Source organism: Artemia franciscana, chromosome 17, assembly GCF_032884065.1.
Source record: "Artemia franciscana chromosome 17, ASM3288406v1, whole genome shotgun sequence".
Classification (NCBI taxonomy): domain Eukaryota; kingdom Metazoa; phylum Arthropoda; class Branchiopoda; order Anostraca; family Artemiidae; genus Artemia; species Artemia franciscana.
Window position 1 is genome coordinate 11,231,047 of NC_088879.1, and position 11,229 is coordinate 11,242,275.

Sequence of the window (11,229 nt, forward strand, 5' to 3'; positions counted from 1 at the left end):
CCTCGTCTTAGCCTTCCAGGAGGGACCCAACATCGATCATCATGGGGTAGCTGGAAAGCGACAAGTTACAGTTTCCCGTCCTTAAACCATATAAAGATACTAGACAGAACTTCGTAAGTCGTGCCAGAAACTCTATTGTTGTGATTTTATAAGGAAAATACATGCGATTAAGTTAAATATTTTAGTATTCTTAAGTAATAGAATTAATGTTTTCCAAAAATTCTTTTAATGGATTGAGCAAGATTTCAATTTAATTTATTCACAAACTCTGGAAAGAAAGGCTAGTGCTAAGCCTGGGTTGCCACAGTAATTGGTTACATTACTTGAGAGGCAACGGTATGCATTCTATTTTGTCTATTGTCGCATCCGTACTAAACTTTGTGGTTAGTTCTGACGACATGCGGTTATTCAAATGCGCTGAATTTGGATAATTTTATCTTCAATGACAAATAGCAGACTTAACCTAGAGAGAAATTTGTAGAAAACCAAAATCATCATAATATTAATATCGAAAATTAACAGCGTGTTAGAAAACATCAAGTAGTTGTTCCAAAACTGAAAAACAACACAAGAATAGATGTTTAATCACGAAAGCCTCGGAGAAAGTACCTGAAGAGTATCCTAACCGAAATTAAATGTAGATAATGAGTAATTTTTCCTAGTCACAGACAGAACAGGAGTGGGATCACTTTTCCCCTGCCTAATGTACAAACTCTTTTATTCTTTTCATCTGTTTCTTTTTGTGTAAAAAATCACTGAATAAACTGAAGTTTGAAACCATTTCCCTCCTAACAATCCCTAAAATAAATTCCTGTTTTGATATCTGAGCAGATATTGCTTCTTGAACTGTTATAAGTGACTAATTATAAAACTATTACAATTATTACAAAACTATTATAAGTATTAAATTATTATAAGTGACTTTAGTACTAAAACAGAATGGGTATATATACACTTCAGGCTATACAGCCAGTAGATTCTTACCAGAGTAATCCTTTTGTCATTTTAGTCATTAAAGTAAAAGCGTTTGGTACAACCATCTGTCTGCAGATTGAAAAGTGATGTATTTTTGGCTGATAGCCATGTACGAAGAGGGGGCAGGATAAGAACAAAACCTACACTTCTTTGCAGAGGAAGGGACTTACAAATCTGAATGCGTTTTATATAGGGGGTTAATATTTATTTGAAAAAAGTTGTTTGGAGTGTTCATTAGCTTGTCTTTTAATTTTTCTAATTTTAAAATAACGTTTACTATATATTTGAAATGTCTAATAAAAGGTCCTCAGGCATATTGGATCTGTCCTGAATATCTACACCAAACTAAAAAGAGAGGTTCTCTTTCTTTATGACAAGAGACTTTCGTAACATTTTGACAGTTTGAACCTATTTCCCTCCTAACGATCCCTAAAATAAATTCTCCTAAAAAACCCTCCTAAAAAAATTCCTGTTTTAATATCTGAGAAAATATTGCTTCTTAAACTAATAAATACAATGTTTGGTTTTAATTTTTCAATACTAATTCCGGCATTTCTTTTTTAGCCTTGGGAAAAAGCTGGACGTCAATGATGACAGATGTAACGCTTTTCACCATGTTCTCAAACTTTTGCCACGAACTCCCAACATTCAGTATCTGTTAATAGAAAACGTTTACGGTTTTGAATCCTCAAAAATGAGAGAAAATATGTTGGAAATCCTTCAGAGTAGCGGCTTCTATACTATTGAATTTCTATTGAGCCCCACTGATTTTGGAGTGCCCAATTCAAGATTGAGATACTATCTTCTTGCAAGAAAGAATAAAAAATTTACTTTTTGTAAACATGATCCTCCTTCAATAGTAAGTACCAAAGAGTAGGGAAAACTATGTTTGTTTTCTTCTTTTTTTCAGTATGATCCACGAATAAACAGGGTTGGATAATCAGGGAAAAACTATAGTGACTCATACTCTGCAAACAATATTGACTTCTTATGCTACCATATTTGAGACATTATACACACAGTCAGAAGGATTGTCCAGCAAGTTGACTATTCGCTAATTATTATTTAAGTATATTTACTCAAAGTCAATACGGTTGATTTTAGGGTGTTGTGTTGAGACTAATTGACAAAACAGTAAACTAAACAATATCATTTGATGCAAAGCATTTCTTTCCTTTTTTTTATAAATGTATATTGATTGCCAAATGGCAATTACCTGCAAAAAAATGATGTTGCCCCAAAATCTTGGGACAATTGCTGAAAATCCTATGCATCCACTAAAGGTTTTGGTGTATGTAAAGGTTTGGCCTGGGTCTTGTTCTAGGATGTATCAGTCCGTCCCACCATGTAATTAAATTAAAGTTACGCAGTAACCATCTTAGAAATGTCCTATTCCTTTTTGTGAACTAACAAAATGTTAGACGAAAATAGGCGAAAAAAAAAGACAAAAACTGACGAGAAAGTCATGAAAGACAAATAGAAAAGATGAGTTTATTAAAAACCCAGAAGAAGAAGAAACAACAGTAAATAAACAGAAAATAATATTAATTTTTATAAAATTAGTAGAATATAGTTATAATATCGAAATGTGCCAGTTTTAGGCTGATGTAACATATAGTACTGAATTCTTAATATTTACATTGATTTTAGAGCTCCTAACTCAAACTGAGGTATTATCTTGTTGCAAAAAAGAATTAAAAATAACTTTAAAGAGAATTGGAGACTGATGAAAGTGAAACTCAAATTTGTTTCTTGGAAAAAATAAACAACTCGATCAAGTGTTACCCAACCATATTAAATAGGTTATGAAAAGATGAGTAAAATTCGAAATGTACTTAGTTTGTTATCGTTTTTTTTTTTATCTTTGCTTTAGGTTGGGCCGAAAGTAATAGAGCCGCTGTTGCCAAAACACATTAAGCGTATTTTTTTAGTTTTTCCGTTATCCGTTAGGGCAGGGGCTCGAGTTGGGTTTCACTGGCTATTTGGTTTGAAACGGGATCAGATACGTGACTCTGTAAACTCAGCCAGAGTAGACTCAGCTTTAAATGGGTATCTGGAGAAATCTAGGAAGTTAACCTGGAAGGGTGTGCGATAACATAGGATAGCTGACCCCTAACCACCCCATTGTACTCCTGGCTGAATAGCTATGAATCAGACATATACACAGCCGGTAGGGACAGTAAAGTCCAATTCCATGTTCTTTTTTTCGCTTTTAATGTATCTCCACTCTGCTTAATTATACTACTTTTATTTCAGATTTTGAAGTTATAGTAACATCAGTAAAAACATCATTTTGACTTTCAAAAATTCTTTGATCGATATCGTATTGACAAATTATCCCTCTATAGTATAAGATACTGCCGCTACTTCTAGCGGCTAAATTCAGCACCGATCCTCCTCAAGCCATTGCTGTTGAGAATGCTCCTCTTCTGCTCTGCCCGACTCAAAACTTTACTCTGTTTATCCTCCCTGAGTTTCTGTTTCTTTATCATAACCTCTCCCCACTCTGTTTTGGGAGGATCTGCTTTTTCTTTAGACCCGCAGTATAAGTATATATGCGAACAGTAGCGAAAAGTTGCCTCTAAAAAGACAGATTAAAAAGCTCGGACATGGGTTTCCCTCTGCGCGTCACAATAATAGTTTCAGTTGCTTCTTGGCATTCAGTCAGATCACAGCATATGTAATGCGCTATTTACTGTTCGTTACTGTTTCTATATATCTGTACTGTGTTAGACCCAGATGGAGCCAAAAACCACGGTCTTTGGAAATCTATATCCGTAGATGTGAACTAGCCTTCTTAGCTTTCTTTCATTAGAATGTGAGATCAGACCATGGTTTTGTAAAGATCATTTTTAATGTAAAATGACTCAAAATAGTACCTAAGACGATCCTTAGACTATTCCTCTGGAAAACATCTAACAGATTTTTTTTTTTTTTTAAGAATCATACGTGACTACCGTCGTTATCTTGGCTTCAATATTCTGAGCTTAGGTTGAAAACTTTACACATTAGAAATACAAAATAGTATAATAATCGCTTCCTTTCATGTTTAAAATGACCTGCCTGTTTTAAAGTATGCTTCTTCTGTAAGGATAACTTTTTCCATGGCTATAATCACCGTCATACACATTCCATCGAGAATGAAAATTCTTCTTGAATCAACTAGATATATCTCGTATGTAAAAGGACAATAATGGGCAAAACTTAAAAAGATATTTATCTAAATAGAAAAAAAGTTGAATTATTGTGATCGTTTTTTTTTTACAAAACATGAATAAGCACAACTAAGTGATGCAAACAAAGTAAGTTGTCTAAAAATTTTCTTCATATTTGAACATAAAGAAACATATTATAAAATTTACTTTTTAACATCATATTAATCTTAACTTTTAAACTAGTTTTTTTTTGTCAATGAAATGCCAATACAAAATACTATCCCAACTTTGAAATTTAGAAACAAATTTCTTTCCTCGGTTGAATTTTTTCTATTTAAGCCGGGTTTGTACTTTCTAGATATTGTGGGCAATGTTGTACTCATTAATGGCGAAATAAAATTTTATCGCTACTGAACCCGTATGAATGGGCACAAGGTACTGTCATTTTTGGTGCGTATCCTACTGATTTTGTGTTTATTATCAATGGGGATTAGTAATAAAATATCTTTAATGAAAGTGAATAAATTAATTTTAAATTTGTTTGATTTCATACTATTTATTTATTTTTTTCATTTTCTTTTGAATTAGTAATTTTTTGAAATTTAACGTGAAACTAGCCGATGGAACAATAGTATTTTGCGTTAAAGAAAAATATAACATTGTAAGATTTTGCAAAAAAAAAAAAAAAAAAAAAATCTGTCAAAATTTACTAACAAAAAATTTAACGCTTTCACATAGCCTTGCGTAGAAAAAAAAACTTTAACCTTAAAATATTTTTAAGAAATATTAGAGTATAGAAACGTTGATAACATACCCGCGCATACTCATTTGAAAGGTGAGTTATAGGCAAAAGGTACAAAAAACAGATGTCAAACTGAGTAATTTTTTGGTAACCGATGTTTTGGTGGTGCGCTCGTCTGTCTTCAGTTTCTTCAAAAAGAAAAATTTAAGAATATTGCTTGTTAAGAGCCAGCTTAATCAAAAGATTCAATATCGATTAAGAGATCCAACAGAAATAATAACTTACGAAATAATCATAAATTTTCTTCCGCTTACTTATCAGTTTAAACCTATGATTCTTTAATAAGTATTGTGTAATAGCATGAATTAGTCGTTTGGATAAATTAACGTTCAGTAAACAGCGCAATGCTGCCTTAAAAATACATCACCATCATCATGAATACCTTCAAGGTGCGCCTAATACCGACATCTTTTTTTTTGACACTGCATGATAAGCTCTTTGGACATCTGTACTATACACCTTTTGCGTGTGTGTAGGAATTTGTCTTTTCTCCTCCTGCCATGGTGTTCCTCATAGTTTCTTATGCTTTTTGTATAATTCATCTATTGCGCATTTTCTCAAATTTATATTTATTAAAAATTCTGTTTATATCTAATTCTTTTCCAGCTCAAAGAATTTACCTATTGCACCTGTGGTGGCATATCCCTTCATGATCAAAGCAGTATTTGCTCCAATTGCCAAAGGGAAGTAAATACAAAGATCTCTTCCTTGGTGCAGCAAAATACTGGCAATATGAAGCAAAGCTTCCTAGTAAATACTAGTAAACTGCACAGCTATTTAGATGAAAAAACTGACATTGAACAATATGCAGTGCCTGATAAAATTCTCCTGCGCTATGGCAACATTTTGGATCTAAGAACATTCCAGGATAGCTCAAGCTGTTGTTTTACCAAGGGTAGGGATGAAGCCAAATTTGTATTCTAGAGAGGGCTTGTTTTATACTTGTGCCCCAAAAAAAGGGTAAGGCTATACAGCCAACACTATTAATGTGCATTTGTGGCTCTGACAGTCCTTTACTTGGTTTATTATCGATCGACAACATAAAACCTTAACTCCATTAACAGATGTACGGGTGACTGACATGGCCTAAATCGACCCACCCCCATCCTCCCAGGTAAATAGTAACAAATCGCCATTTTTCTAATTTTGATTTCCTAAGGAATGAACCTTTATACACAGGAGGGAGTTGAAATATGAGAAAAAAAAACCGAATCCCTGTTAATAAATTTCCTGTCGGGCGGGGTTTCTTCCAAGAAATCTTTCGTGTGAACTTAATTGAAAGTAGCAGACGCTTTTTAAAGAATATCCTACATTATAAAATTCTATTATGTAAATATTCTTAAATCTAAGCAAAAAAATTGATTCTTCTTTTCGTGACAGGATTTAGATCAACACTCTTCTTGATAGCCTAATACACTCAATCAAGCGCTTCGAGCTAGCAAATTGCAAACTCTTGTCGAAAGTAGCAAAACTTCTTTAAAAAAGAGAATTTTGAAAACTGTACACATTGAAAAATATGTTTGTTTTTGTTATTACTCCAAATACCTAAAATTCAGCAAATTTACTATCACATATAATAAATATTGGCATAAGAATATTTGGATAATTTTAAGGAAAAGGGGGATAATACCTCCACAGAGGAGGGATATATTAATGAAAGTTACATCAGAAAATGTCAAAAATGTCTAAGAACCCATATGTCTCTTAAATGTCACTATATTTAAATACAAAATTTACATTTTCTCCTAGAAATTGGTTCGTGAATGTGAGTTTGTTCTTGTATTTTCTTCCCTTGGCAGTGATCGAACAGGACCAGTTGTCATAGAATAGTGGAATACGGCTTATTCCGGAGGAAATTTAAAGCTATATTTTTTAAGAAAAGAAATCGTGCCACAGAACGAAAGGGCTTATTTGGACAAATTTGTCTCTCTCTTTCTCCCCCCCCCCCTCTCTCTCTCTCTCTCTCTCTCTCTTTCTCTTTCTTACAATCCAACAGTTCGTGGAAACGAACTGTAGTAAGGAGCGACCCGGCTCAATAGTAACCGAAACTCTAAAAAACGGAATTTTGACACCACTAGTTACATCAAAAGAATCGCATTGTAATACTGATTTAAATATATAGGTTTCATCAAGTTTAGTCATACATCAATTTTAGAAAATAGGGGGAAACACCCCTTGAAAGTGTTAGAATCTTAACGAAAATCACACCTTCAGATTCAGCGAATCAGAGAACCATACAGTTGAAGTTTCAAGCTCCTATCTACAAAAATGTGGAATTTTGTATTTTTTGCCATAAGACAGATCATGGATGCGTGTTTATTTGTTTTTTTTTCTTTTTCCCAGGGGCCACTGTTTTGAAAAGTAGATTTGAGAGAAAGAGTCAAACTTTAGCGTAAAGAATGGGGCATTGAGGAGGAAACAGCCCCTTTCATATACGGAGTAATTTCTGTTCGTTTTAAGTTTTAATGTCGCTCCTTGGTTTCAGTTAAAAAAAACTTGTTTTTATTATTTAATCAATAGGCCTATAGCGGTGAAGATGCTGATGAACTGTATGAGTTTTATAGGTTTCTTTGTTGGAAAGAAGTTACAAATCTGAAGTCAAAATCTTACAAATATTGACAAAACCGCGTTTCAAAACCACGGTTCTGGTTTGAAGCACTTCTTATTTCGAAGAAGTTTATGGAAATAATCTAGGGAATAATTATGGAAGCTCAGGGAATAGTCAAGAAATTTTTTTTTCCAGGAGTAATCGTATCGACCCAGTGGCCCTAGAATGTCGCGAGAGGGTTCATTCTGACAGAAATTAAAAGTTCTAGTGCCCTTTTTAAGCGATCCGAAAAATTGGAGGGTACCTAGGCCCCGTCCAACGCTCATTTTCCCCCAAAGTCACCGGAACAAAATTCTGAGATAGCCATTTTATTCAGCATAGTCCAAAAACCTAATAACTATGTCTTTGGGGACGACTTACTTCCCCAAAGTCCCCGTGGGAGAGGCTGCAAGTTACAAACTTTGACCAGTGTTTACATATTGTAAACGTTTACATATATAATGTTTACATATAGTAATGGTTATTGGGAAGTGTACAGACGTTTTCAGGGGAGGGTTGAGGCGAGGGGGTTATGTGGGGGGAACTTTCCATGGAGGAATTTGTCGTGGGGAAGAGAATTTCCATGAAGGGGGCGCAGGATTTTCTAGCATTTAAAAAAAACGAAAAAATAAATATGAAAAAAATTTTCAACTGAAAGTAAGGAGCAGCATTAAAACTTAAAACGAACAGAAATTATTCCGCATATGAGGGGTTCACCTCCTCCTAATACCTCGATCTTTATGCTAAAGTGTTTTTAGTAATTTCAATTATTTATTCTACGGCCTTTGTGATTCAGGGGGTCATTCTTAAGGAATTGGGACAAAATTTAAGCTTTACTGTTTTTTAAGTTTTTTACTAAGTTTTTTACTGTTTTAAAAAGAAGAGTTGAGAGGAAGAGTCAAACTTTAGCGTAAAGAGCGGGGCGTTGATGAGGAAGCAGCCCCTTTCATATACGAAGTAATTTCTGTTCGTTTTAAGTTTTAATGCTGCTCCTTACTTTCAGTTGAAAAAACTTGTTTTTTTTTTATTTAATAAAATTATAAATCACTGTTAACCTCTCTTGACTTAATTTTCTACTTTTCGCCGATTTTGGTTTTTTTCTGAAAGTGAGTCTAGGGCTAGGGGTAAGTTTGAATTCTATATTCTTATGTTTTTTTTTTAAATTAAGATTTAAAGAAAATGGGAACTTCCTGAGAGAGTGTAAAGAGGGAGGCTCTGAATAGATTGGGTTGGAGGAGCAGCGTGCGTAGCTGTATTGGCCTCAGGCGGCTTGATGCTGCGATGAGTTATCATTAGGGTAGTAGTAGTCTTAATTTAAGTAATAATTTTACCAAATAATAACTTTTTTTCTGTATCAGCGTTATTCTTACAAGGAGTCTTGGGCTAAATAACTCTAGTAAATATCTTTTGAATTTAAAGCATTTCGATCTTGGACAGTCAAGAGTCTCCAGCATCTAAATCCAGCCCCTCCACCCCAAATAATACCCTTATCATTGACCAAGTGAAATCCTTTTCATGTGAAAGAGGATTTCACTTTAAAATCAAGTTAAAAACATCCCCGACTTGATTTCTTAAAGAAAATGATTGCTAAGTTGAATCAATGTTAAGGGGACGAGAGCTATAATTAGATTAATAATTATGCTGTCGCTTGAACAATGTTTTCAATTGTGACTAATGATTATTTAAGCGAACATTTTTTCTCTATTTGTCTTATTTTTGTCTCTGACAAAAGCCGTTTTGTCAAAGCCCTCTGATGGTTATACAATGAAGATACCATGCAACTTGTTCTTTATACAAATACAAATTTATCTGACGACAAATTTACACTTTACGGCAGGTTTGAAGTAACACAAAAATGATCTTTGACTAAAACCGAAAAAAAAACAACAACAAAAACAAATTGACGGTAAAAGTCTACTGTCACCTTTTTCAAAATGGGGGGGGGGGGCTCAAAACCTTTGGTTAAGGTCTTAGACCATCAGAAAGGGATTAGCTATCTTAGAATTATAATTTTTGTATCGAGACGATTTTCATCATTAATTACCTAGTTATTCACCAGCAGGCCTTGGCTCCATTGTGTAGTGGTAACACATACCAAATCGTATATCAGATTCGTTCAGGAACAAAAACACAACTTTAGATAATGTAAATCAAAAGAAAAAGAAAGAAAACGACAACAAAAATACAAAAGAAAACACGTCAAGGTTCAACATTCTAACCGGCAAACACCAATCATAACAAAATTCAAATCCTAAAAACCTTAACAAGCTATTTTCTCAAACGTGATCCCCTACGTTTAATCCCTAAACAAAGAAAATTACACAACTGTTTAATAGCACATGCGTTCCTCTCAACCATGTCCTCAATTAACCAGTATTCACTCCCAAACATTGGTCTAAAACATTAATTCCGCAACTCAGAGAGCTCTTCACACTCGGATACAAAATGAAATAAACTTTCATTCAGACATCCACACATAGGGCGAAAATAAGGACCAGCCGCCAGCCAAAACTTTCCCAGAAATTTCCTTCTCTCACCTAATTCCAAAATATCCCTTCTTACCAACAACAAATTCTTCGAATCCTCTTTATTCAGCCCAAATTGAAAATAAACACCCTCCTCCCAACACTATTTAGCTTGGGATTAAAACGTCAAAGACATACATTGGTCCTCATGAGCTTGCCACTCTTGGTCATTTAGGGTTCGCTGGACATCCTTCCATACTGACATGCTTTAATCCACAAATGGAAATGGGCCATTTCCTTCATCTCCTTATTTGTTTGATTTTTTGCTTGAGAAGTAAGCCCTCTGTTGGTTATAGAGTAAGTTTACCATGTAATTTGCAGGTTATACTCACCTAGTAGAGGGGTCAGGATCAGTCCTAGTCTGCAACAGATCAGTTACCATTGAAGAAGCGTACAAAGCCTATAACGAATTCAAAGAAACCAACTCCGAAGCTGCCTTGAACTCCTTAAGAAAACTGAAAATTCGATATTTTACTCCCAAGGAGGTGGAAAGACTCATGTGTTTTCCAGACAATTATATATGGCCGAAGGATTTAAGTGATAAGACAAAATATAAGTTACTTGGCAATAGTGTAAATGTTCATGTTGTAACGCTGTTAGTTGCATTATTAATACATAGCTGATTCTACTCAAAATTCTCCACGAAACGATTCAGAACGAAGCACAAATCAATATAAAATAAAAGTCTTAGATTCAAGTCGTTATCCTCTGTCACGACAGGCAAAAATCAGAACATAAGTCCTAAAATCAGTCTGAAATCGTGAAATCTTTTCGTTGTCTAAATTCACAAAGTTCAGAGATTTTCAACACAGATGTTTAATACTCAACGTTTAAGAAAGGTCTTATTCATCTGGAAAATTATATATTTCATATATATTAAAATTATATTTTAATAAATAATTAAAATTATTAAAATAAATATATATTAATATATATATGTATATATAAAATAATATATATTTTTCACACGATTTAGAAATTTTATGTACACAAATAAGCGATAACAACCCATTCTTTTCTTTTTTTATCAGTTTTATCAAGTAGCAGGAGATCAAGTTTTGCCTGAAAAGGGAATTATAGACACAAAAACGACATTCATTGTAAACCCTTTCCAGAAGTGTATGCACCCCCCTATACCCTGATTTACACAAGACAATTTTTGCGTAATTTTTATAGAATTCGTTT

At 33.9% G+C, this 11,229-nt stretch overlaps 1 protein-coding gene across 2 annotated transcripts in view; it reads left to right on the top strand.

Annotated features, from left to right (window-relative positions):
• Window positions 1-10,926, top strand: part of LOC136037839 (tRNA (cytosine(38)-C(5))-methyltransferase-like) — a 40,450-nt gene extending 29,524 nt beyond the window's left edge. Inside the window, exons 3-5 of one of the 2 annotated variants that reach the window (XM_065720684.1) lie at window positions 1,540-1,834; window positions 5,539-5,827; window positions 10,366-10,858. In XM_065720684.1, coding sequence (XP_065576756.1) covers window positions 1,540-1,834; window positions 5,539-5,827; window positions 10,366-10,667 — 886 coding nt within the window. In that variant the 3' untranslated portion in view covers window positions 10,668-10,858. Of the gene's footprint in view, window positions 1-1,539; window positions 1,835-5,538; window positions 5,828-10,365 lie in introns of both variants that reach the window. The other variant, XM_065720685.1, reaches the window with a different exon arrangement.
• The last annotated feature ends 303 nt before the right edge of the window (window positions 10,927-11,229 follow it).